The sequence below is a fragment of the Lonchura striata genome, chromosome 1, assembly GCF_046129695.1.
Source record: "Lonchura striata isolate bLonStr1 chromosome 1, bLonStr1.mat, whole genome shotgun sequence".
Lineage (NCBI taxonomy): Eukaryota > Metazoa > Chordata > Aves > Passeriformes > Estrildidae > Lonchura > Lonchura striata.
This window is the reverse complement of record NC_134603.1, coordinates 3,464,429-3,491,727: the sequence shown is the minus strand read 5'-3', so window position 1 is coordinate 3,491,727 and position 27,299 is coordinate 3,464,429. Positions and strand designations below refer to the sequence as shown.

The window sequence follows — 27,299 nt, the reverse complement described above, 5'->3', positions numbered from 1 at the left end:
ACCACACTTGGCTTTGAAGCAGCCTCTGGGGGAAAAAAAAGCCTTTTCCTCCCATCTCCCTCAAAGACTGGACTGTGGAGGTCAATCCCAACAAACCCATCTGACATCCCAAAGTGATTGATCACCACCCAGGCTGTCCTCACACAAGTAATGAGCCACCAGCATTAATCCAATGTTCGTGACGGAGAAAGTTTAATTAACAAATTGTTGTTTTGATATGAAATTTAAGATTCAGTGTGTGCAGATGATAATAGCGAGTTTGAATACCACCCTGCCAGGCAGAGAAAGACAAAATGTTTAAATTCTCATTAGTTTAATTGCTCAATAGTTTAGTTCAGTGCCAGGACAAGCAAAAGACTTAGGACAGAGCAATGGAAGATTTTTTGAGGTAAATTAAGAAATACAGGAGGAATTGGAAGAAGAACCAAAAAAAATGAAATTCCAGGAGACTCCCAGAAGGTAAAAAACCAAACAAACTTAAATCAAACCAAACCAAACTAAAAACTAACAAACTAAAACAAAACAATAAACAAACAAAAACCAAACAAAAACCCAAACACAAACCAACCTAACCAGACCCCCCAAAAAAGCCCGAAACAAACAAACAAAACAAAAAAACCCAACACGACACTCCCTCCCCCCCGAAAAAAGGGGGTAAATTAGAAGCTGTGAAAGGGAGAGGAGAATTATCCTTCCCAAAACCCCGAGACCCCCATCAATCATCTCCATCACTTTATGTCTGTTTGCCACTTACAAAAGCAAAGGCAAAACCCAGTCTGGGAAGATGGGACAAAACACTCAAAAGCACAAGACAAAAGAGTGGGGATAAATCAAGTCAAATTTGTGTTACTGAAAGCTGCACATGAGCAGCATAATCCTTTGGGTAGAAAAATCTTTTATTAAGAGGAGAACAGGCAGGATGAAAAGAATCTTTGCATGGGAAAATGGCAGAGCTCATGTTTTCTGTTTGACATTTCCCTTTAATGGGAGTAATTTTAAATTTGTCAGGCATGATAAAATAGTGGCCATTGCCTACACCATGAATTAAAAAATAAAAATAAATCCAGCTTTAATTAAACTATGCAAGTCCTCAACACTTTCTCTAGAGCACATCCTTCTTTTTGTTCAGGGACACACACGTGTGCAAATATTCAATATTCTTTATACCCACTTGAAGGAGTTTTCGCCAATATAAAAACCTATAGAAGACCTTTGGGTAGCTTGTGCTACACATTGAATAGTAAGTACCATTTGTTGCTTGCCCTCAGATTAAGTGAAAAGAGGGGCTGCACTCCAAACCTGTCATCAGAATTGCACCTTTTTAGAATTGTGATGCTTGGTCCTCAAAATTAATTTCTAATTAGGGACACATTGGTCACTCAGCATCATTAATTTCCTATTCCAAAATCATTTTACAAATCTGAAAGGACTGGGCATAACACAGAGTCATTTATCACACTGGCCTTAGCTCTTAACACAGTCTCAAAATAAGCCTCAGTCCTGTTTTCTGGGACAACCTGGGTTGTCATTTTTTCTTCACTAGTCACACCAAAATTTGTTGTTTCTGCTTGCTGGTGTGACCAGAAAACTAGTCAGAAAATATAATTTTGTTATTATTTAGCAAAAAGCCACAGTTTTTGGCCTGACCTGACAGTGTGGGGTCTCGAGGACTGAATTTGTCTTGACCTGAGCTCATCTGAGCTTATTTCAGCTGCAGTAAAAATGGTCTGGATGATTGACACTGACCAAATCCATTCTGGTTTTGTGTCAGCTCACAGAAAAAACAGGTGACTGCTCTGTGTAAAGCCTGGATTAAAATGAGGTGTGGCTGGGTGCAAGCACAGGAGATTAGCAGCAATCCCAGTCTGTAGCACAGCTCCTGTGGTTCATCACTGCCCTGTGAACCAGGTAAGAACTCTGGGGAAAGTGAGGACTTTTTTATAGCCAAAAAAGGACAGAAAACCTGAATAACTGGGAACCAACAAAACAAAAGTATCAGCAATAACAATTTTAACTCCATCATTAACTAATCAACTGTAGAAATTAGGTAACTTGGATGATAAGAATGTGAAAAAATTCACTAGACTAACAATAAAACAATAAAACTGGACTAAGAATCAAACCACTGTGCCCCCTTTTGCCCCCAACATGTCTTGGGGAATAACAAAATGCACAACCCTGTGGTGCTACAAGGTTGGGATGACCGGAAGATTCCAGGGACACACTGCCAGGAAAATTGATGGGATGGATCTGCTGGATCCTCCAGCTCCCAGACAACTGCTACAGACCTGCCCTGCTTTGGAAGTGAAACACTGATCCTGACAGTGACCAAAACACCCCCCAACAATTTCATCCTTACCACTGTTGCAGCTGCCTCTGGCACTGTGGGAGTTTTGCACACCTTGTTTTCCTATGCAAAGGACTGCTGACTAAAACCATAATAAATACCAGCAGCTCGGACATCCCTGCAATGGAGGCAGGGTGGAGATAAATTTAGGTATGTGCCAAACCAAATGCTTAGGCTGTGATGAATTATTTTAAGCCTAGAACTTCACTTGTAATATTTTACCCAGAAACATTGGTTTTAGTCAAGAACTCAAGTCAAAGAGCAAATTTAAGCTTGGCTACTTCCCCAGGGTGAAGGGTAAACCAAATTAATTATATAGAACATTTGTTGTCATGTTATAATATATTTTATTTTGTTTGTTTCTTGTAGAAATGCAGATTTACAGAACAAAATTTTTGGCAATAACAGAGGTTTTTATCAGAGGAATAAAACCAATAAGAACCATAATGGGGCAGGGACACCCCAGAAGGGCTGCAGAAATACAAGCTTTAAGTTTACACATTTTCAAACAAGTCAGGTTATTTATCAAAGCAAAGAAATTAATAAAGCACCACAATAAATAAGTAAAGAAATGTCATCAGGCCTTTTTCAGTGTGTTTAAATCAGGGATCCCCTAATTACCTCATTAAGGAGTGCTCTACACCCAGGAAGTGCAGTAATGCTTCTGTCAGAGGACAAACCTGGAGACTGGGAGGGAGCAGAGGGTGGACAACAGGCTTGACATATCCTTTCTATCCAAGCATTCCTTTTTCCTCTTACACAGTTTTTTGGAGACTGGATGGCTAAAAGGACTTGGGCAGCTGTTCCTACATCTTTAAAAAGGGTGGTGCCAACATCATCTAAAAGCTTAAAGCCTCAAACGTTGTCCATGCCACATACTTTGTTAGGGGCACGGCGGTGCTCAGGGCTCCTCAGTTCCACCCTTTGAAAACCAAATTAGTCATTCTGCATTATTGCACTTTAAAGACACTGCAACAAATTGTTTAATAAAGAAATAACTTTGGGTTATATGTGAAGCATGAGGTGAAGAAATTTCAGAGGATTTGTTTTACCACATTCCAGTACCATGGATGTACAGAACATTTTTTTCTCAAAAATTCTTCTCTGAATAAAATTGGGATAGGAACAACTGTGGAGCCAGTCTTAAGGCTTTAGAGGAAAAAAAAGATTGTGATTTTTTTTTTTTTGTTTGTCCTTATTCTCACCAATCTGGATTTCAAAAGCCAGAGTTTAATGTTCCACCATATACACAGCTCAGACTGCACATCCACATGTTAACAGCAAAAAACTAAAGACAGCAAAAGATTAAAAAAGGATTAAAAATAATCTGTTCATTGTTATTTTGCATATTGAGTAATCACAGCTGTGACAAGTAAATTGAATTAAAAAGCACTCCAATCCCTAAAAAACCCCAACAAACCCACAAAATATCCTGAACCTACTACTGAAGGAAGGAAAATATGAATAATCACAAATAGTGTGCATCTACCCCAAGCCCTCAGACATTCATGTACCAAGCAGCACCTCTTTAAATGCTGAAAAAAAAAAAATACAAATGGCTGCATATTAACATCAGACAATCCCCACGTGAGCAGACACCTGCCTATAGGTGTGTGCTAGGTAAGATCTTACAGCTCCAGTCCAGGAACCATTTATAAAACCAGTCATGTGTTATCATAAAGTATCCATGACATCAGCATTTAATTAAGAAAGTCATACTGTGTGATTATATTAGATCACAGAACTAGCAAATTTTTAATGCTGGGAAGGACCTTTAAGATCATTAATCAACCAGCACCATCACCATGTTCACCATTAAACCACGTCCTCAAGTGCCACATCCCGTTTTTTGAATACTTCCAAGGATAGAGACTCCACCACTTCCCTGGGCAGCCTTTTCCAATGCCTGACAGCCCCTTACATGCTGAGATTTTTCCTAATACCCAACCAAAACCTCCCCTGGTACAACTTGAGGCCATTTCCTCTCATCCTGCACTTGTCACCTGGGATAAGAGGTTGGCACCCATCTCACCACAACCTCCTTAGTTAATTGTAGGGAGCAGTAAGGTCGTCCCTGAACCTCATTTCCTCCAGGCTAAACACCCCCAGCCCCCTCAGCTGCTTCTCATGAGATCAAATCTTTGAGCCAATAAAATATTAAGAAGAGTGTCCCAGAAAACACAGCAAATTCACAGGCATAATAAATAAGGATGCACAGGACACAAGGCAAGCAGGCCAAGTGTAAATTGCTGCTGCATCCACCAACACAGAAGGAATTGAGCTATAAAAGCCACAGGAAAGGTCATGAAAGAAGGGAGTGGTTTTTATTAAGTCCATTGATGAGAGAGAGAAGGGCCTGAGAAGAGCAAATATGATGCTTATGGGTACAAACAAAAGGATGGTGACAGCTTTCCCTGTTTTATCTGACTTCATTATGTACAGCATTCTTTTGAAGCCAATCCTGTGCTTGTTTCACCCAGGAATTATTCCGAGTTCATGTTTTCCAGGCATCTTTGCAATTTTACAATCATCCTACACTGTGCCAAGGGTAGTTTAAAATGTCATATGAGGTTCCTTAGTCACGTTATTTATTTTTTTCCCCCCGATTTCTCTGAACACAGTTTTGTTCCTGCTTAGGCAAACTTTGATTTCAGCTAGGAACTCCATCCCTCCACGAAAACAGAAGGCAATGGGGAAAACAGTGAGCCGTTCACACACTCATCATAAATCTCTCCTCTCTCACAATAAGCAGTCCGTCATGTTCCAGCTCCCCCTCATGCTGATGATTTTCCCACTCCACAAATGCCAGATTTAATGCCTCCTTCAGCTCCTACTCCCCTCTTTGTGCCCTCATCTGCACCATCATTTATGAAAAAAAGGCTGCCTGGATCATCATTTATTAAGCTCCCACATTTTCTCCATAGGTCCAACGGCTCCTGCTGATGTTAATAAGACTCTGTACAGAGAAACCTCACAGAGGGATGTCACACCAGCAGCTCTGGAGCCTCTCACAGAGTGGTTTGTGTTGGAAGATCATCTAGCTCCAATCCCCCTCCATAAATTCTCCTGTCCAGGTGTTCATCAACATGCAAAAGCAGCAGATTTGGCCAGGATCCAGCCAGGAGGGTTTCTGGTGAACTATTCAGAGAATCCTGCATTATACAACAAAGGGAGCAGCTCTTTGCACTGCAGCTTTATTCTCACAGCTTGTTTATTTTAAGCCTAATCAGCACTGAATTATTTCTTAATGCTTTAGAAGATAATAGGAAGTTAGAGCTGAGCAGCAAAGAATTACACTTTGATTTTGACCAGTCCCCTCCAAAATCTAGGGAAAAGATCCACTTGAACAGAGAGCAAGGCAAAATCCCCCATGAGCAGCAGACCTGTAAATAATAGAACCACACTCTGTGCAATTACCAGCAATAAATGACTTTTATCCTGGGTAGCTGTCACCTGCCTCGAGTCCTGCAAAACGTGGAGGGAAGGGATGAGAGAGGCAATCCACCAAGGTGCATTTTTTGGGAACACTACCCATCTGCACAGGAATAATCTCCTTTTGCTGAGCAGGCACAGCAGCTCATGCATAAACCAGATCTTCCCAGCCCTCTCCATGTCGCAGCCCCTGCTGAATGCAGAGAGGGAAGCAGGTGCTGCTGTGGTTTTGTGGATATTATTTGGATGGGTAGACTGAGAAAATTGCTTGGACCAGTCTACAGAAAATGCTCTTTCTCTGAAAAGGAAATCTGGGCAATGGCAATAAAGAGATGCTCTGGATTTCTGAGTATAACTATAATGATAATTAATATATATACACTTATTTTTACATTTTTTTTCTATTACACAATGACTCTGTGGCCTAGCAGCTGGATCGAGGACCATCCTCACAGGATAATATAATGTGGTTTGTTTTTAAGCAAATATAAGTGTCACTAGAAGCACAAGCATCCCTCTTTTTCCTCTTTATTCCTCATTTTGCCAGTTGACAAGTATGAGTACTCACTACATACTCATTTCACTTCTAAACAATGGAGTAAAAAAAACTGGTCAGCAGTCTTGAATGAGAGAAAAGCCCAATACTAAAATATTCAATATTTAATAAACTTTACATACTAGAAATAGAAAAGGAGGTGTATAATCATATATTGTTGCTATTCAAATAAAATTATCTCTTCATTAGAATAATGGAATGGTTTGGGTTGAAAGGGACTTTAAGGATTGCCTAGTTCCAACTCCAACTTTCCAGGAGGAAACCTTTCAGTGGGAGCAAAAATTGCTGCAGCAGGACCAGGAACCGCAGGTGCTCTGTTGACCATACAAAACTGTGTCCCTGAATGGGGGTTTAGATAAATAATTTTTTTTTTTTTTCACTTCATCTTTTTCCACACCTCAATTTATGTGTCTTTCTGATAGACATACCAACACACAAGACACTTGAAAATATAAAAAAACCTCTAACAATCAAACAAGCAAACAAAAAAACCCTATTATTTTATATGGATAACAAGATGTTTTATATATTTATTTAGGAAGTCTGCAGAGTGTACATAGACACACATATATATGTACACACCTACATAAATAATTTATCTCTAATTATATATCAAGAAAAAAAAAAACAGGTAAATGCTAAAATAATTCTTGTTGGTTGCAGTGCTTGAGCAGCAAGAAAATGAGCCCCAGTGGCTTCATAAAAATTAAGATGAAACACAGCTGACATTTCCTTGGCTGTGACTAATTAGCACTGAAGAGCAGAAGTGACGTGTACTGGAGCACTTCTCCCCCAGGCAGTGGCCAAGGCTCTGAGTGTGGTTGGGATTGCTGGGTGCCAGCATCACAGCCCATCTCCCAAATTCTCCTGGCTCAGCATGCAAAGTGAGCTCAGATTTGGGAAGAGATGGGATCCAAAAGCCCACACCTGCCCATACAGAAGGAATCTCAGTGGGAAGTGATGCATTATTGGAAGTGGGTGGGTTTGGGAATGAATTTTATGTGGGGTCTCAGCTAAAGCTGAGATCAGCTCCTGGAATTAGGGTGTCTCACGTTCTAGCCCCCCAGCCCAACGGCTTGGACACATGGAAATACTTGACAAATATTGTCCTGTGTATTTTGGCTTCTCTTTCCTTCCATAGCAATGAGCCATGTGGGATTTCCTACAAGGCAGGACAGGGAAAAGCAATCATCCTGAATTCCACCACCTCTATCTAAAGCATCAATCCATCCCTTGGACTGAAAGGATCCTTTCCCTCCTCAGGCTGTGTGCCTGGTACAGGAACTCTGTTGGGTGACACCTGACTGGTCTGGTGCCCAGAAGCATTCCCAGTGCCACAACCCAACCTCTTCTCCCAAGAGCATCAGTCCCATATGGTTCTGCTTCCCACCAACCCTGCTGTCCACCCCTTTGTCCAGCATTTTGCTGTGTTAAAACCAGCCAGGCAGCTCAGGGGGTGCACACCCAGCCAACAGCTTCTAGAAGAGCACTTTTCAAAGCTTTTTTTTTTTCTTTTTCTGTTTCCTTATCACCACGTTTTCCATCCCTCATCTTCCTCCGCTAGGTACAGACCCACTATGGCACATAAAATGCCAGAGGCAGCCGTGCTCTGCTGTAAAAACAGATGTTTTTTTAATTGTCCATCTCACAGGCATAATTGGTGGAACAAAAAAAACACATAAAATAGGCTGCAGCACACGTGTCAAGGGAGGCAGCTCTCCTCAGCTGCTGCGAGAGGAAAAAATCTCCCTCTCTCTGCCTGAGAATGTAGTAATTTACACAGATCCACTCAAATTCACTTTTCAGGGCTGTAATTAGCATGTTCTGGCCCTGTAATGCAGCAACCTTTACCCTGTGACCCTGCTGTCTCTTTTTATGGCTTGTTAGCAGTGTGGTCACTCAGGCATAGCCCAGAAAAGCAGATTCATACAGAGCCATGGGAGTGCTGCCATCCGTGGGATGGGAGTGCCTGGGTAAAGTGCATTTCCTCACCTACCTAAAACTAACATTTCTTACCCTATTCCAAGCATTTCTATGCAGGAGAAAAGGTTATTACTTTTTATTTTTTTTTCCTCCTTGTCATTTGCTCATTGCGGGAAACCTTTTCTCTTGTCAGCTCAGTCAACTCTAGAATTAACCAGGATGCAAAGAGCCTGAACTCCCAGATGTGTGTGAAATCATACTCAATAAAGACAATTAACAACCAGAATGCTAATAAAAAAAAAAAAAAAAAAAAAAAAAAAATTAAAAAAAATTAAAAGGGTCATGGCTTCTTTTTATTTAAACTTGGTTTGGTATCTGACTTTGAACCTTTCATAATAGACTGCTCCCCAGTTCTGTGATTAAATCACTGGAGAACCTTAAAAATTCACAAGGCTTCTTTTTTCCATCTGTAAAATGAAGAAATTAAAACAGGACCTAGATTTTCAACATTTCTAGTAAGGCTTTTTAAATGCCTGTTGCTATAGTACTGTGAAATCTTTTTACAAATGAGTCTGAAATATTACCAGCATTCCAAGAGGTAATTACAAAAGAAGAAAAAAAACCCACTATTTTTTCTTGTGTCCTTTACAACCTTTAAATCTGGATTTGTAATTGAAGTGCAAACTGACCTTTATAAACTGTACAGCATCACTAAAATACATTATTCTGCAAGGCTTGGGGGAATTTTCCATGCTCAGCAATTCAATAATCTCAGTTGCTTTCATTTCTGCTCTCCAGACAATGTGACATAGCTGGATTTTCCTTCTTACTCCAGTGACAAATCAAGCAGAAGAGACTGAGAAGCTTTATTAATGTCATAATCTAAATCTCCATCACCTTGCTGCTGTCACCTCCTTTTTGGCAAATAACTCAGCTGTCTTGCCCACCTTCTCAAACATCTCAGCAGTTAATACCAACCCATATTAAATCCCATTTGCAATCTGCTACCTCAGAAGGTTCAGTGGTCTATATAAATGATCCATCAGCAGCAGCTGAAATAGCTGAGATGATTTTATCTCTAACCTGGCTGTGCAATAACACAACTGCAGTTGTGTGCAGAACCACGAACACAGCCAAAAACTTCAGGCACGAGGCTTTGCTACAGGGTGATTCACTGAAAGGGAGAAAAAGGTGCACAGAGAGCTGCAGGTGGGAAAATCACTGCAGTCCTGCACAGAAGCAGGAAGCTCCCAAAGCAGTGATTTCACAAAACTTTCAGTTCCTGGGAGCCCATCCACAGAAAATCAGTTTAACAGTGCCCAAAGCCCCGCTCTGCCCCGGTCAGCTCTGCTCTCTGCAGTACAACCCCAGCCTCTCCTGCTTCAGAGGGGTTTGCACTGTCAGGGCTGCAGAATCACAGAATTCTAGTTGGAAAAGATCCCTTAAATAATCAATTCCAACTCTCAACCCAGCACTGCCAAGCCCACCACTAAACCACATTCCCAAGTGCCACATCTGTGTGTCCTTCACATCCCTACACATGGGATGGGGACTCAGCCACTTCCCTGGGCAGCCTGTTCCATTCTTGACAATGCACAGTTTTCCCTGATATCCAATCACAACCTCCCCTGGCACAACTTGAGGCTGTTTCCCCTTATCCTATGACTTGCTATTTAGGAGAAGAGATCTCTCACCTCTTTACAATCTCCTGTCAGGGAGTTGTGGAGAAACAAGGTCTGCCCTGAGCCTCATTTTCTCCAGGCTGAGCCCCCCAACTTCCTCAGCTGCTCCAGACCCTTCCCCAGCTCCATTGCTCCTCCCTGGACACACCCCAGCCCCTCAATATCTTTCTTGTTGTGAAGGGCTCAGAAATAAACCCAGAATTTTCGGTGTGGAATCTGCACCTGTGCCTGCAACTGCAGTGCAAGGGTCTCATTCTGCTCTCATCCCCTGCTTTCCACCAGGGACAAATCACTGAAAAAGTGAAAAAGTGACACCAATTGCCTCCCTCCATCCCACAGGCAGCATTGTCTGTGTTCATCAAACAGAAACTTGTGCCACCCCTTTTCTTTTACACCTTTTTATCAGTCCCCTCCATCAGCTTCCTCTGGAACCCTGAGGCCCTGCACAAAGCCATGCTCAGAAACAGATCTAGGAGGAGAATATTGACTCAAGGGTGGTACAAGCTCACCAAAACAGCTCCATTCTATTTTTGGCCATAGCCAGGATTTTTCAGTTTGCACCTCCTGGGATTCAGTACCAGAAACAAAAGCTGCTGCTCCATCTCCTGCTGCTGTGTTTGCATTTCTCCCCAGGTTTTGCCTCCAAGAAGCAAGACTGGACTCCAGCCATAATCACCTCCTCTCAAGGAAACAGATTTTTCCATTTTTTGCCCAAAAGGGGGTATATTATAATTTATAACACCCTCCAAAAGGGTGTTAGACAAGACTTTGGCACACAGGGTTAACATTTCCTGCAGCTTAAAGGAAAGAAAAGGAGAAATACTGCTGAAACAAAACACTGTTGAATGCTGTAACAAGTTTGCTTTGTCTGCACCTTTCATAGCATCGTTGTTGCCATGGGACCAAGTGGCAGAGCACTCGTGGCACTCAAAACTCAAAGCCACTCAAACTTCATGGAACTGTTTACTGCTGCAAAGAGCAGGGATTCAAGTGTGCAGTTTAAACCTTCTGTAATTATTTACTGTATCAATACTAAAAAAATAACTTCAAAAGAAGGTTGAAAATTCATCCTCAGCTAGTTTAACCCCTAAGGATGTAGACTGTGGAAGTAAGATTTTTTTTTTTCCTATTCATTATCTTCAATCTAGAAAGAAAATTCCCATTTTGTGACACTGTAATCTAGGAAAGAAGCATGACGTTACTTGTTCATTATTCTGCAAGAATGAATGCATGAAGATCACAGGATCCGAGCAGGGAAAGTCTCCATGTACAAATTTCATCTGTGTTTTGTGAATAAAGAATATGAATAGACAGCAATATAAAATATCCTGGTAAAGACATATAATCCCCTCCAGGATTCAATTATTTAAAAATAAAACACATCTGCTTGTTGAACACTTGACCTTCAGCTTTGTTATTCAATAAAATATTTGTGGACCCATGGCTGATCACAATTATTTTCTGGAGTAAATCTGTTAATTCATATGCTATATGACAAAAAGCTGTGACATTAGTAACAACCAGTCAACGTTGCATTTAAATCCCTTTCCCTTTCCCTCTCCCTTTCCCTTTCCCTTTCCCTTTCCCTTTCCCTTTCCCTTTCCCTTTCCCTTTCCCTTTCCCTTTCCTTCTTTTCATTCCCCTTTTCTCTTCTTTTTTTTCCTGTTTGCACCTGGCATTATCCACTTTTATTTCTCCAAGACATTTTCCCAAAGACCATCCTTATCTGCCTTATCCAGTTTCACTGCAAACAAGGCAGGAAAAGGGGTTTAAACCAAAATCCCCAATGATTTCCAGCTCTAGTGCAGGGTGTCCCTGCCCAGGGCAGGGGGTTGGAACTGGATTTCTTTAAGGTCCCTTCCCACCCAAGCCATTCTATGGATCTATGATTTCCCCCTGACCTCACAGTAGCGCTGAACTTGGAAGTGTTACTTGCCAAAAAGCATCTCCTTACTTGGTTTAAGCACCCAATGTCCACATAAATAACATAAAGATCTGCTTAACCCCTGGTGTGCCTCCTGCAGTGGGCAGATGTGGGGGGTGTCTGCTCCAAGGGCTTATTCCTGATGGAGCAGAGTGTGAGTCACCCATTAAATCACTGCAGGAAAAAATGCAGATATTTGTCCCAGAGTGACTTCCCCCAGCAAGCAACAGATTGGCAAATCCTTGTACTCTGCTCTGATATTGGACACTATTTCTTTCTTTCTTTCTTTCTTTCTCTCTCTCTCTCATTCTTTCTTTCTCTCTTTCTCTCTTTTTCTTTCTTTCTTTCTTTCTCTCTTTCTTTCTCTTTCTTTCTTTCTCTTTCTTTCTTTCTTTCTTTCTTTCTTTCTTTCTTTTCTTTCTTTCTCTCTCTTTCTTTCTTTTCTTTCTTTTCTTTCTTTCTCTCTCTCTTTCTTTCTTCCTCTCTTTATTTTCTTTCTTTCTTTCTTTCTTTCTTTCTTTCTTTCTTTCTTTCTTTCTTTCTTTCTCTCTTTCTTTCTCTCTTTCTCTCTTTCTTTTCTTTCTTTCTTTCTTTCTTTTCTTTCTTTCTTTTCTTTCTTTCTTTCTTTCTCTCTTTCTTTCTTTCTTTACTTTCTTTCTTTCTTTCTTTCTTTCTTTCTTTCTTTCTTTCTTTCTTTCTTTCCCTATGTCCCTCCCTCCCTCCCTTCCTTCCTTATTTCTTTATTTATTTATTTATTTATCTCTTTCTATTTCTCTCTCTTCCCCACTCAAGCCCAGCAGACCTTCCAGAGGATGCCAATTGCTCCAAAAGACATCCGGCAGAAATGTGGGATGGCTCAGCCACAGCCACAGGTCACAACAAACGTCACTCCCGGCTCTATGGGCAGCTCAGAGGATAAACCAGACCTTACTCAAAGCCAACCCAAAGATTCCAGCAATCATTTCTACACAAAGCCAACACAAAGATTCCAGCAATCATTTCTACGCAAAGCCAACACAAAGATTCCAGCAATCATTTCTACACAAAGCCAACACAAAGATTCCAGCAATCATTTCTACGCAAAGCCAACACAAAGATTCCAGCAATCATTTTTACACAAAGCCAACCCAAAGATTCCAGCAATCATTTTTACACAAAGCCAACACAAGGATTCCAGCAATCATTACCACCAGAAGGATCCCAACCACCATTAGCATGTCCGGGTTGCTGTTCCAGAGCCCTGCAGGAGCCCCTGGAAATGCTCAGCCCTGACAACTGCTCACTCCACACGGGAATTCCTAAACAAACCTCATCCCACAGGTCTCCCTGGCCAATCTACACGAACTGTGTGGCTGAATTTGGAACTGATGGCATTAAACCCACCATAAACATGCAGTTGTCCTATTCCCCCTCCAAGAATTTTTTTTTGGCCTTAAAAAAATTTACAAAACTTGTACTGAGAGAGCCAGAGGGAAGTCACTTCAAGGATCTCAAGTCATTAGATAAACTTCCTGCCTGTGGATATTTCAAACCAAATATAAAATAATTTGCCCTCTGCAGGCTATGCTAACAGAATGTGATCTTATTTTGCACTTTCTATAACTCTGTGGGGGGAGAGAGGCAAAATATCTGAAGTGGGTTTGTTTTTCAAGGTGAGGAAGGATGATTTTTTCTCTGTTCCTTGAAACACAAATTCTTAACCTAATCATATCCCACATTTCATTGCCTATACAAGAAAATGTCAAAACATGTAAACCCCAAATTAAAAAGCTATTATTTTGGTAATATTAAGAAGGAAAATTTGCATACTTTTTAATGATTAATCTCAGAAAGGCTTCTGAAAAATTAAAAAAACTATCATGGTGGCCCAAGAGATGAAAAGAGAAGGAACATTTTATTCTATTTATTTCTTTGTCCTTTTGTTACCCACAAAATAACAACAACAACAAAAAATAAAAACAACATCAGTGTGAAATCAGCACTTCCCAGATAAACATCTAAGAATAAATTTATGAAAAAACCCCAAACATGACAATATTTTTACACATTGCAGTATCCAGCCACACTTCTTGTAAGGTAAAATTTTCATGCTACAAATAGAGTGCTCACTGGGGGATGCAGTTGGCTTCCAAAATGCAAAATAGAGGAGCACAGCAGACAAGGGGGATAACGTGAATGTCTCAAAAACTGAGAGCTGGATGGTCGTGGAGACAAGCAAGGATTGCTGGCAATAATATGCTGTGAGGAAGAAAAGGATGTGGCTGCAGAAGAGGCCATGCAGAGGTAGGGCAGCACTTTTCTGGGAGAAATATCCCTGTTCTGGCTCCTGGAGATCAGCACAACTCAGCACAGTGCAGGCACAGGAATGAGGGACAAATTCCTTCATTCCAAATTGGGAATGGGGGACAAATTCCAGGGGGGATCAAGGCCATCCAAGACCCCTGAAGGCTCTGACAGGTCTAGAAGGACAGACTGTGCGTGACAACTGCTTTGCATGGAAAGAGAGAAAACAGCAGGGAAAACTGATCCATAACAGGTAACCCCGTGAAGCCTGAGCATGGACCCACCCCAGGATCCTGGACATCCCATCAGCTGGATCAACACTGGAGACAGGATTGGTGATCTCTCCTTCTCTTTATCCCGTTCTCCCTATGTTTAATCCATCTCTTTTCCTTTTCACCCTTCCCCCTTATCCAAAACCCATTGCCTTTTGCTTAGGCAGGAAGTCAGGGAGTAATTTATACTGATTTCCATGCTAAATGTGCAATTTGCTAACGAATCTTTGCGAGTTTGGGTGGATCCTCTGACTTTTGCCATTCCTTTTGACCACAAATATCCACAAATCTCAGGTGCTCCCTTCCCCTTAAGGGTGTGAATGACACAGGAGTAAACAGTTTTTTACCTCGGGCACCAAAGGGGGAATGGGATGAGGAAAAGGATTATTTTTCCAGTATCTAATCACTGGCAGAAGACAAAAAATCATCTCATTGTTTATAGTTCCATGCTCCAAATGCCATAAAGACCACAGGACACTGCTGCAGGTCCTTGGAAAAGATGTGAAAGGACGTGGGCTCACACAATGGTAACTTCTGCTCCTCATCTCCCTTGGAGACCTTACAGAACTGGTGTTCAACCAGCTGGACCTAAAGCCAGCGGGAAAATCTGCAAACTGGAGATGGGAACAAGGATATGTGGGAAGGCTTGGGCTCCAAATCAATGCAGTTTTCACCAGCATCAGGTGTGCTCTGTTCTTCCCTCGACTCTGCAGAGCTCTGAGAAGGAAAACCAGGGGCTCCTGGTGGACAAGAAGCTGTCCATGAACCAGCAATGCCTTTGTGCCAAGAAGGTCAGTGGGATCCTGGGGTGCATCGGGAAGAGCGTGGCCAGCAGGTGGAGGGGGTGATCCTGCCCCTCTGCTCAGTCCTGTGAGGCACATCTGGATGTTCTGCCCAGCTCTGGGCTCCTCAGGACAGGAAGGACACGGAGCTCCTGGAGTGAGTCAGTGGAGGGCCATGAAAATAATTAAGGCACTGGAGCATCTTTCTTACAAGGAAAGGCTGAGGGTTTGTTCAGTCTCAAGAAAAGGCAGTTGGAAAGGGAACCTCTTCAGTTTCTGTCAGGATCTGCACTGAGGTGTCAGAGAATGGACCAGGCTCTGCTCTGGGGGGGCCCAGCAATGGGACAAGAGGAACAGGCAGGAACTGATACCCAGGAAGTTCCACCTGAACGTGAGGAAGATCAACACAACCCCCTGTGGTACCCTCCAGCCTCCCCCAGGCTGTGATTTTCTGTGATTCTCTCACCTACCACTGCACCGAGGAGAGGATAGAAACCATAAGCTGAGACATGAGAGCACTAAAAAAACTACTAAAAAACAGCAGCAGCAGCAGTAAGAGACCTTCAAGAGATTATTGATTATCCCCCAGATGCCACCATTCCTTGTCATCTCCTGGAGGATCCATCCCTTGCCACAAAAAAATCATTGTTCCATTACTAAAGGGTTTGAAATTCCCAGCCTACACCTCCAACCCATCCTGATGTGGGAAGGCACTTCTGCTTTGACCAAGGTTTCTGGCCACCTCAGAACTCTGGCAAGGACAATTTTGGGAGAAAAACACTAGAAAGAAAAACTTTGCTGACAGATTGATTTGTAGTGGCCATTAGAAACTGCTCGAGCATGTGAAGGGATACTCCAAGGACCTCTCTAAGCAGGGCAGGCAGTTCAAAAGTGTATGAATTTATCATCATTGGAGGATTCTGCAGTTCATCACCAGCTTTTGTAATTTATCACAGGGATGTCACATAGCTGGAGCTCTGGGATCCTTAAGGGTGAGATCTGTCACATAAATACAGTTATTAAGGCAGCGAATGTTCTATACGGTTAAATGCAAATGTTGCAATCTGGCAACTCATTTTTACTGCCAAAACCTAGAAGGTTTTTCCTGTCAGAAATTGATGCCAGTAGCGATAAATGGGGGATAGATAAAGTTAATCTGACTTCTTTGAGTTGAACAGGGAAGGTATTACTTTGAAGGGTTTAACATATTAACAGAATCAAAACGACATTTCAAAATATTTATGGAAATCTTTTTTTTTTTTTTTAAGCTTCTACAAGCAGTATAACAAAACCATATAAAACATTATTAAATTCTACCCTTAATTAAACATGCTGACACTTAAAAGCTTCTGTCTGATTTACTTTAACAAATCTTCTTTCTGTAAATTATGACTTTAAAACATCATTCTGCTCTAAGTGAATCTGCATTCCAGAGGAATCAAAATCCTTTTAGCAGATCCTTTAAAAAAATATTAAGCTATACCTCCAACTTATCAATCATAATGGTGAAACAAGAAAAGAAGAAGGAAACAAAACACATAAATTATAAAACTAACTGAGGAAAAAAGCCTTTATTGTTCCATGTCAATTCAAAAAAGCTGAGGGGCATGGATCCATCCACTTCTGCAGCAGGATGGTGAAGCTTCAAGCCATGAGGAGAGCCATTCAACCTCCCTGGAATACCCAGAGGAACAGGGGAATGTCCAAAGGTCACTTTGGTGCAGCTAAAGTACAAATGACCCCACAGCTACCCCAAAAAAGGGTTATTATATTTCTTAGTGTAATATGAGTTAGGTGGGAACAAACTGAGTCACCTCAATTGTTCAGCCTTGAAGGTGAATTACCAGTGCCAGTTCCCTCATTTGAATCAGGGGGTCCCAGAGTGTCTCTTGAGATGCCCCAGTGTGCCACCACACCTCATGCTGCCATTTCAGAAGAGAAAGAACTTTCACAAGTCTTGTGCCAAAATTGCCAACCTGTCTCAGACACCCTGGGCACCTCAACAGCTCCAAAAGTCACCAATCACATCCTAGGCTGCATCATAAGAAAGTCTGGCCAGAAGGTCAGGGGAGAGGGTTCTTCCCCTCTGCTATGACCTCGTGAGACCTCACCTGCACTGCTGTGTCCAGCTCTGGGGTCACCAACATCAGAAGGATGTGGAGTGATCCCAGAGAAGACCAAAAAGGTGCTCTGAGGGTTGGCGCTGCTCTGCTCTGGAGCCAGGCTGGGAGAGCTGGGGGTGCTCACCTGGAGAAGAGAAAGCTCCAGAGAGAGCTCAGAGCCCCTTCCAGAGCCTAAAGGGGCTCCAGGAGAGCTGGAGAGGGATTTGGGACAAGGGATGGAGTGGCACGACAAGGGGGAATCACTTTGAAGTGAGAAGGACAAGTTGAAATTGGACATTGGGAAGAAATCCTTGGCTGTGAAGGTGCTGAGACCCTGGCACAGGTTTCCCAGAGAAGCTGTGGCTGCCCCATCCCTGGAAGTGTTCAAGGCCTGGGTAAGACTTTGAGCAACCTCATGTAGTGGAAGGTGTCTCTGTCTGTGAAAGGGAACTACACATTCTTCAAGGTCCTTTCCAACCCAAACCATTCCATGAATCTCTGATCTTGCCAGGATGAGCTGAAGCTTGACAGAGTCCAGAGACCAAGAAAATGTAGGCAAGCACCTTCAGGTTCTTGTCCATAAGACGGAGTGCCTGTGCCAAGCAAGACTCACAGATGAGTCCAAACTTACTGATTCTATCCTAAATGTCAACATGTGTCAAAAATGCTTCTACAAATCCAGCAAAGCCCCTCAGACTGAGCCTGAGAGCCCTGAAGAGCTTGTGGCTTCAGTCTTGGACAGCCATGCCTCTCTTCCCAAAAGCACCCCAAACTGACAATAATTCACCCTAGGCTTCCATCAGTTTTAGGGTGGCAAAATAAACTGATTAATTGATTTTACTGCTCCTGAAAAGATCTGCTGGTAATGATGCAAATTTCCTGGGGAAGGGCGAGGGAGTTGGAATTCCCTTCAATCCCAGTAAAGAATATAGCAAGCTATATATGCATGCCCAAGGAAATGTGCTGCTCTGTGAAGTTAATATTTGAGCAAAAACCAGGTAAAAGCAGCCACACAAAAGCTGCACTTTCAGCTTCTTCCAGGACTGTTGAGTTGTCTCACCCTGAAGCAGCTCAGATCTCAAACTCAGTTTCCCCACTTGGGAAATGCTTTGAAACTCCTTTGTGGCCATAGGAATTCTCTGCCATGCACCATCCTAACCAGGATTTTGTATCAGTTCAATCAGAAAAGCAGGTTTGTTCTCTCACACTGTACAGATGTAGAGCTGAGCCCTCTCTGAGGTGCAAGAAAAAATCCTATGTATTTCTATAATGTGCACTTAAAAAAAAAACTTAATGCCAGTGGGAAAACTGAGGTGAAAGCTAAAAGTATTTTTGTTCCTCAAATCAGGGGAAATCAACACTTTTTAAAGTAAATCTCATCACTGCTAAAATCTCATCAGTGCTAAAAGCCCTAAAAATATCTTTCTTATAACTCCTCCTTAAGCAGGCAAATTCTTCTGCTAGTGACTAATGGAGGATGCCAAAATCCTTCATGGAGTGAAGACTCATGGGTTACATCCCAGACACACCTGAAAATGGTGCAAAACTGTGATTGTGACCCAATGCTCTCATTCCTCCTGACCTTGAAATGACACAAGATCGAATATCCAACAAGGTGACAAACTCCTCTCTGAGCTGAGCAGTGCAGAAGCCTGGTTTGGAAAGCCTGGAGCACTTCTGTAGCCACCCAGCCTCCAAGGAAAGGACATCAAGGACCTTCCATTGCCACTTCAAGCTCTGTTTCATGGCTTCCAGGTAGTCAGCAAATTTCTCTTGCAGCCTGCATGGCCACTTTCCTTTCCTTGAGATCACGATAAGGCAGGGTCAGATTGTGTGAAAATGAAAGACTTTTAATTTTTTTTTTTTTTCTTCTTCTAACACACCTCTCAGAAAGCATTGTCCAGGTTAGAGGGAGGCTTTCATTTCCAGCCACTTTGTGGAAGATCTTGGGAGACCAAAGAGCTACCCCAGTCAAAAGAAGGAGACTGGTTTTCACTGCCTTTTGGAGACACTGCTCTACCTGGGTGTTTAATTTGATTTCCCAAAATTAAAAACTCGTTACCTTCAGTGACTAATGTTGGAGAACCCCCTCATCCCACACACTCTAGCTAAGGAGGCAGATAAATGCCTTGGAAGCCTGGATTATTAAACCAAAGGTCAGAGAGAAGACAAATCAGTCGATTTTTCCTGCATCACTGGAGAAAGACTCAGCTTTGCCTCCTGGCCTTAGCTCCTCGTCCCAGCTCCATGCACCTTTTATACCTTTGCTTCCATTCCCTTCCCAATTAATCCAGGGTCAGTTGCATTCAGCCAAGAGCTTTGTTTGGGCATTTACATTTCACTTGCCAGCACATCCAGCTCCAAGTATGCAGTCCACAAATATTTGTGCTGGCTCTAGAAAGAGCTTCAACCAGGATTATTCACTTTGGGTCTGATATATTCCCTGCCCTCAGCATTAACCAAGTCTGCCTCACTGACCAGAGCTGGCACTCCATGTGGGATGAGCTCTCCCAAGTTTCCTTGACACAGAAACAATCCTTATTCTGAAAGACTCAGCTCTCAAAAGCAGAGAAAACATTTCAGAAAAGGGAATAGACCAATTTGACAGTCAGAATCCTCCTCTCATCTGATGCCTTTGTGAGTCCTGTGCTCAGAAAGTCTCCCTGAATTTGGCAAGGAAGCAGGTAACTTTGGGGTTTTTTTCTGTTTTATCAGGACCCTGCAGCTAGGTAAGCAAACACTTCTGCAGTTTACAGTCCAAAGTAATGCCCTGTGTGGCAGAACAATTCACCATTAATCCCTATTCCCAAATACTCTGCCTTCCCTCATCTGCCTAATTTTAGGCAGAGTGACAGCCCCTTAACAAGAAAGTAGAAACCGTGGCAATTTTACTACTTAGATACCCAAAACCATGATGGTTTTCCTAACAGCCAGGGCTATAAACCTGCCAAATGTTCCCTCACAGCTCCCATCTCCAAAGCTAGAGGGTGTTCAAGGAGAGACATGCATCAGCCTCTGAAGGAGAGGGGTGAAGTGGCAGAGGAGGAAGATTAAGCCATGATTTGCAGCCGTGGAAGTAGAAAGCACTGCCCCAAAGGTCTCACCTGAAGAGCTGACCCTCCTGAGCAGAGATCTATGCAGCCCTGCCAGCTCTAGTGAATCATGGCACGCTGCTTTTTGCTGGTGCAGCTCTCAGGAGAGACAAGCAGAAGTTCTTGTAGAGCACTCGAGGCTGTTTGCCTGGTGATGAGAAAGGGGGGCAGTGGAAGGACACGTCAGTGTTAGGGCAGGGTGACAGAAAGGGAGGATTGAAGGGAAGGGAGCTGCTGGTCCTCCTCAGCAGAGCACCCTGGTACTGCTCTGTATGGAGATACCAGAAGCCAAATGGGAGAAATGGGAGAGCCATTAGACCATGGGGAGAGGGGATGAACCAGGAGACAGCTGGAGGAATTCTGGGGCTGATGACAGGGATAGGGAAGCACAGTTAAAATTTTAAAAACCTGCATTGAACTATCTGGACAATTAACAATAATTCTGAGATAAAAAAATAATTAGTGCAATTAGTGCCTTATGCATCTATTTATGTAACTGCTCAGGAAAGAGGAAAATTATCTAGCCATGTTTCTGGAGTGCTCTGAAGAGTCGAGGAATTGATTCTTTAATTAAATTTTTAAAAAATAGTTTAGGAGAGCAAACACAATATCTGCATGATACACAGTCTTATCTGGGTTAAGGATCTCCAGCAGTTATTAAGGTGCTTTATGCTGCAAATAATTTTGTACATGTAAACATCTTTCCTGATCACATTGATCTCCACAGGCTGACTTTTTATTCTTGCATCCTCTCCAATCTCCTAAATTTACTTTCAAATCTTCTGACTATTACTATTACTATTTTTAATCCTCTGGTTTTCAAAACAGGATACATGTGAATTAGGGCAGATCTGATGCCCTGATGAAAGCAATGGATTGGAGAGAAAAGGAGAGACATTGCAAACAGGTCTGAGAGTTCCTATTGCATAGAGAAGGTCAGTCAAATCCATCAGGCAAATAAAGGAACAAATCCCAATTTCTCCTCTTTCTTCATAACCAAATCTCAGCAGGAACAGCAGTCACACACATGAAATCAGAGACATATCCTAAACAGTGGATTTTTGCCTGCAAGCTGCTCAAAGGGAGGCACCTTTAATAAATTGTGCTACATTTGGAAAAGTCATTTGAATTCTGTAATTAGCACACGTACAATGAGAGCTAACTGTGCGTGTTTGTGTGTACACAGCTCTGGAAGAGGGAGTTTAATGAACTGTGTCTCCTGCAACTGCAAATCAAGTTTCATTTTTGTCAGTGCTGTGCCACGTGATGCTGTGATGCAGCTTCCAACACCACAACACACTTTTCCTCCTAAAAAATATCCTCTTCCTCTTTTATTTTTTCATAGAATCATGGAATAGTTTGGGTTGGAAGGGTCCTCAAAGATCACTTGGTTCCAGTTCCCCTGCCAGGCACACTTTCCACTATCCCAGGTTGCTCCAAGCCCCATTCAACCTGGTCTTGGACACTTCCAGGGATGGGGCAGCCACAGCTTCTCTGAGCAACCTGTGCCAGGGCTTTACTACCCTCAGAGGGAAGAATTTCTTCCTAATATCCAATCTACATCTTCTGTCTTTCAGTTTGAAGCCATTTCCCTTTGTTTTGTCACTATATGCCTCTGTCACAAGTCTCTTTTCTCTTTCCTCCTGGGTCCACAGACCTTGGCCAAGTAGAACTGGGGGGTAAAAGAAAAGGAACAAGAAAAAGCTACAGAAACATCTGTTTTGGCTTAACTCCAGTAAGCAGCAGCTCCACAGCTGCTCATTCACTCCTTATTTGCTGGTGGGGTGGGGTGACAAGCAGGAAAGGCCTTGACTCTGTAAGAACTGCTCAGCAGTAACTAAAATATCCCTGGATTATCAACACTGCTTTCATTACAAATCCAAAACACAGCCTCATACTGGCTACTGTGAAGAAAATTATCTCCATCCCAGCCAAAACCAGCACAGTTTCCTGCTCCAGCTTCACTTCAAAAATAAATAACCACCACGCCCAACAACAAAAAAACAACAAACAACAGAGAAATAACACCTCCAAGAACAACAAAATGCCCTCTTTCACCATGGGACATCTTTTCTGTGTCATCTCCAGACCATTCTCTGCCACCTGAAAGCAGCACAAGCAAAGCTTTATACGATCAATACACATCATACTGCCATTCATCACCAACAGGAACGGGAAAAAATGAAGTAATCCTGACAAAAAGGTGTCCAGCTAAAATGAAAGGATGGAAGGAAGGGTGAGGATAGATGAGAGGAAAAAATGAAAAGGCTGGGACAAAGAAGGATCTGTAACAATTTAAAATAAACTCACAGTCCATCCTGCAGCTCTTGAGTATCATTCGAGGTCCCCAGGGATCGAAGACTTCTTTCCAGAGAGGTCACTGTCAACAGCAGAGAAATAAAAAGATAAAGAAGCAGCACACGTTTTCAGAGGGGAAAAAAACTCTGAATCTTACTTCATATGTTTGTCTTTTAGTTTAATGTTATTTTTTAAAAAATACAATTAAGTATTTGAACAAGTAACCAATGAAAGAAAGGGAACAACATCTACCAGTAGCCACAGAAGGATAAACTGGGTCCATTGGAAGCATAAATGGTGAATCCATGTATAACGTGCTATACAAGGCATGTTATACATGGCTTGTATATCTTGCACAGATCTCTGACTCTTCCAGCCTTGAGGTGACACAGAATTGTGCACGGAGCATTTCCAGCTGGAAACGTGCCCCTGGTGAAGAGGCAAGAAATTGCATAATAACTGTTTATTGCTATGAATAATAATTAAGAGGCAGAACACTGATGCCTACTCTGATGTCTTCCATTTTCTTGTTCAAGATGCTAAAACTCAAAATTATTTCTATCTTTTGGCTCAGAAATAATGGAAATGTGATTATCTCCTGTGTTTGTCCTCCACAACTTCTCGGGCTTTTCCATCAGGAGAAAAGAATACCCTAAAAGCAGTTGGAAGGTAGAAACATGGTTTGCTTTGTCATTTGCAATTACTTAAGATTTAAGAAATATCTATATATATTTGTGTGTATATAAAAGCAGAAATCTAGGAGTACTGTTGTCTTTTCCCACCCTTGAATTTCACTGTTTCAATTCACTTTCTAAGTAACAATAGGTCACTGCTTCAGGACTTAGCACAGCCAGCAAGCAAAGCACTTCAAGATTTCCAACAATGGAACATGTTAAATAAATTACATTATTGATATTTACATGTGGGATTTCTTTCAGAACATTTCCAGTTGTAAAAACCCACAGCCCATTATCAGTCACGCTTCAGTATTTCAGGATAGAAAAAAGAACAGATTAAAAACATGGCTCAATTATTTCTGCAGAAATTTAAGAAATCCTCTGTTTTAATGACTCTGCAGACTTGGACTTGGCCTGTAATTTTGAACAAGTCACTTAATTATATTTTTACTGTCAGAAAAAATCCTCACTTCTCTTTTGTGCTCTGCTGGCTTGACACCAAAAGTCACTAAACAGCACAAAAAGTAACTAATGTGCCTGAACTATGTGAATATGCAAAAAAAAAACTTTGAATACCACCATATATTTCCATCAATGCTAGTTCTCAGGAACAGATTTTACTGCAGAGTTTGGAGATTCAGTAAGATAAAGCCTCAAGGAATTGTGTATAACTGAGCTAATAATTATTTTTCTTTGCTGGAAGCACAGTGTTCTAAAGAATAAATTTGAAGTTTTCACTAATAACCATTTGCTTCTGTAGAAGGACACCACTGACCCTGCAGAGATCTCATGAATACTATAATTCCCTCTTTCCATCTCCACAATCCTAACAAATCAATTTCGCTGGAAATCCACATGCAGTCCAGTTCCAATACACAATTTTGCATCTACTAAAAATGTTTTTGGGCCCATCAACCCTTTGGAACAAAGCAGAGTGTGGTCCTTGGAGAATGGACAGCAAGCCAAGGCACAGAAAGGACTTGTGTGGACACTGAATTTGTAAAAACAAGTTAATGTCATGACAGCAATTCCAGAACAAAACCAGCAGCTACAGCTTCCATGAACCTTTCTAACCTGGCCTGAAAAAATAAGGACAATTCAAAGTGAGTTCTACTGACACCTGCTTTGGAGAAGATTGGAGTGGGAAGCAGTTTTGCTACTGAACAAAACAGTTCAAGACTTCACACTCAAGCTATTTTACACTGAGGCAAACCCAGAAGCTGTCAGATTTATTCAGCATTTTGGAAAACCTACAAAAAGGTGAAAAGAATATGAAAAATGAATGCGAGAGGTGAGGAAAGCTTTCATCAGATGAGAAAGTGACCTGAGATTAGTTTTTATCCAACAATTTTACCTAATATTCCAATTCAAACACAGTATTTAGACATCTAAATAAATGTCAGTTGTCCCAGAATGACAAGATATGCACCCTGGAGGAGTCAAGGGTTACCATTTGATCTAACTCTTATGTCGAAAACAGCAGGACTAAAACTCCAACATTACTTCCCTGAATCTCAGGAAAGCCAAAAGTACCCTGGGCTGCATCAAAAGAGGAGTGGCCAGAAGCTCAGTGGAGGCGATTCTCCCCTTCTACTCTGCTCCCATGAGACCCACCTGGACTGCATCCAGCTCTGGGGCCCCCATCCAAGAAGGATGTTCACCTGTAGAAGAAAATCCAGGTGGCCATGGAGATGACCACAGGGCTGGGGCATCTCTGCTCTGAAGCCAGGCTGGGACAGCTGGGATTAATCATCTGGAGAAGAGAAGCCTCCAGAGAGAACTTAGAGCACCTGCCAGTGCCTAAAGGGGCTCCAAGAGAACTGGAGAGGAACTCTGGAGAAGGGCATGAAGTGATAGGATAAGAGTGAGAGGATTTACACTGACAGAGGGCAGGTTCAGACTGGTTACTAGGAAGAAATTCTTCCCTGTGAGGGTAGTGAGGCCCTGGCACAGGTTGCCCAGAAAAGCTGTAGCTGCCCCATCCCTGGAGGTACCCAAAGTCAGACTGGACAGGACTTGGAGCAACCTGGGATAGGGAAAGGTGTCCCTGACCATGGCAGAGGGTTGGAATCAAGTGATCTTTAAGGTCCTTTCCAACCCAAGCCATTCTATGATTCTGTAATTAAATCTGAGCTACTCTGGGCTAAATCTAACCTGCTTTGACCAAGAATAAATTTATCAAAATCTCTGCAGCTCCCGTGCTGGATGTGGAATATCTCTCTCAATGTCCCAGTTCTGGTCATGTGAGCAGAAGTTTGACCAGAGGAGCAAAACATCAAGCTCTGCTGGAGGGATGTGTGAAGCCATTCTTAAAACAGGAATCTTATTTTAAAAGTCTTGTTCTTTTTGTTATTAAAAGGCATGACCTAGTCCATTCACAAGGCATCAGTGACGTTGCAGCTGCACTGATAAACTTCACAGAGAGCTTGGCCCTCAGTTGCCTGTGCCATTGCAATCCTTAAACCAGTGGGGAATAAAAACCATCCTGAAATGGCAATGGAGACTGTATCACGCCTGAGGGACATGGAAAAATCCTTTGCTCAGCCTTTATGATGGAGGTAATGGGACTGCACATGGCACCAACCAGTTATTGGCAGTCATTAGTGAGCGAGGAGCAGGAATTAGAGAGGCAAGAGACCCATTAGAGAATTCAGGTTCTCCATCTGGCCTGATTCCTCCAGTATATCCTCCACTGACCAGACAAGATGCACCAGAGCAACTCCATTTAGGAGTGTTTCTTATTGTACTTATTTATAAGATTCTTACTAAGAAGCAGCTAAAAGCTTCGCATGAAAAAAAAAAATGCAAGGTCTTGATAAAAGTATAGATTAAAAAAAAAAAGAAGAAGAAAGCCATAAGTGAAACAAATTCAGGCAGTATTTGAGCTCCTTTTTGTGACCTGACAAGAAAATCAACTAAACTTAAAAAAAAATAAATTAAAAAAAAAAAAAAAAAAAAAAAAAAAAAACCAACAAAACATGAAAGTTGCAAAAGTCAAAGCACAATGTGACAACCTGGTCTAGTGGAAGGTGTCCCTGTCCATGGCAGGGGCTTGGAACAAGATGACCTTTAAGGTCCCTTCCAACCCAAACCATTCTGTGACTCCATGATTTTATGAACCTTCCCCATTTTCAGCAGGGACAGCCCCAAAAGATTAAGAGAAAGAAAGCAGATGCAAAAATTAGGAAAAATCTCCCTTTACCCCTTCAGACTTTTATAAGAGATGGCATTAAAAAGTGTACAAGCTCATGGCTTGGCAGGAGAGTGATCCAGTAGCATATAAACAGAACCAGCTGTCCTGGCTAAAATTTTTATTCAACAAATGAGGAAGATTTCCATTTTCATGGCAGAAAAAGGGAGCAGGAAGCATTTATAGGTGAGAATAATCACAATCAATTCAGAACTATAAAATCCCCCTTGGAAGCAAGTCCTGAAGTGCCCAAGAAGAATTTAAATCACCCCAAAGGCTGAAATTCTGTAAAAAGAATAAGGACAGCAAAGAGGGACAAAGCACAGAGTGTTTATTACTTCTGCAGTGTTACTCCATAAAATTCAATGGTGCTTTAAAATCCTGGTACAAAGTTGACTTCTTGTTTCATTAAAAATAGTCATTCCCCCAAGACATGAAAGGTATTGCTGAGATTGGCCCCAACCTGGGATTTTTTGGAATCTAAACAACAAAATCATAACATGGCCAACTCCTGACAGCTTGGAACAGCCTGGCCAGGGAAGGGTGAAGTCACAGTTCCTGGGAGTGTTCAAGGCACTTCCCAAGGTTTGTGGCCTTGGTGGAATTCAGTCAAAGCTTGGACTTTTCCAACTTTAATGATTGTATGACTCCACAATTCTATGATCTTCAGCACCCCAAAAGGGACAAGAACATTTTGGGTGCACAGTTAGGTCTCCAAACACAATGGGGAACCTGAAGA

The 27,299-nt window shown here is 42.1% G+C and overlaps 1 protein-coding gene across 7 annotated transcripts in view; it reads right to left on the bottom strand.

Moving 5' to 3' along the window:
• The window catches only part of TSNARE1 (t-SNARE domain containing 1), a 449,842-nt gene that overhangs the window by 269,150 nt on the left and 153,393 nt on the right, over positions 1 to 27,299 (bottom strand). For all 7 annotated transcript variants that reach the window (XM_021531988.3, XM_021531987.3, XM_021531991.3 and 4 more), the window contains one exon: positions 22,706 to 22,775. In XM_021531988.3, coding sequence (XP_021387663.2) covers positions 22,706 to 22,775 — 70 coding nt within the window. The remainder of the gene's footprint in view (positions 1 to 22,705; positions 22,776 to 27,299) is intronic.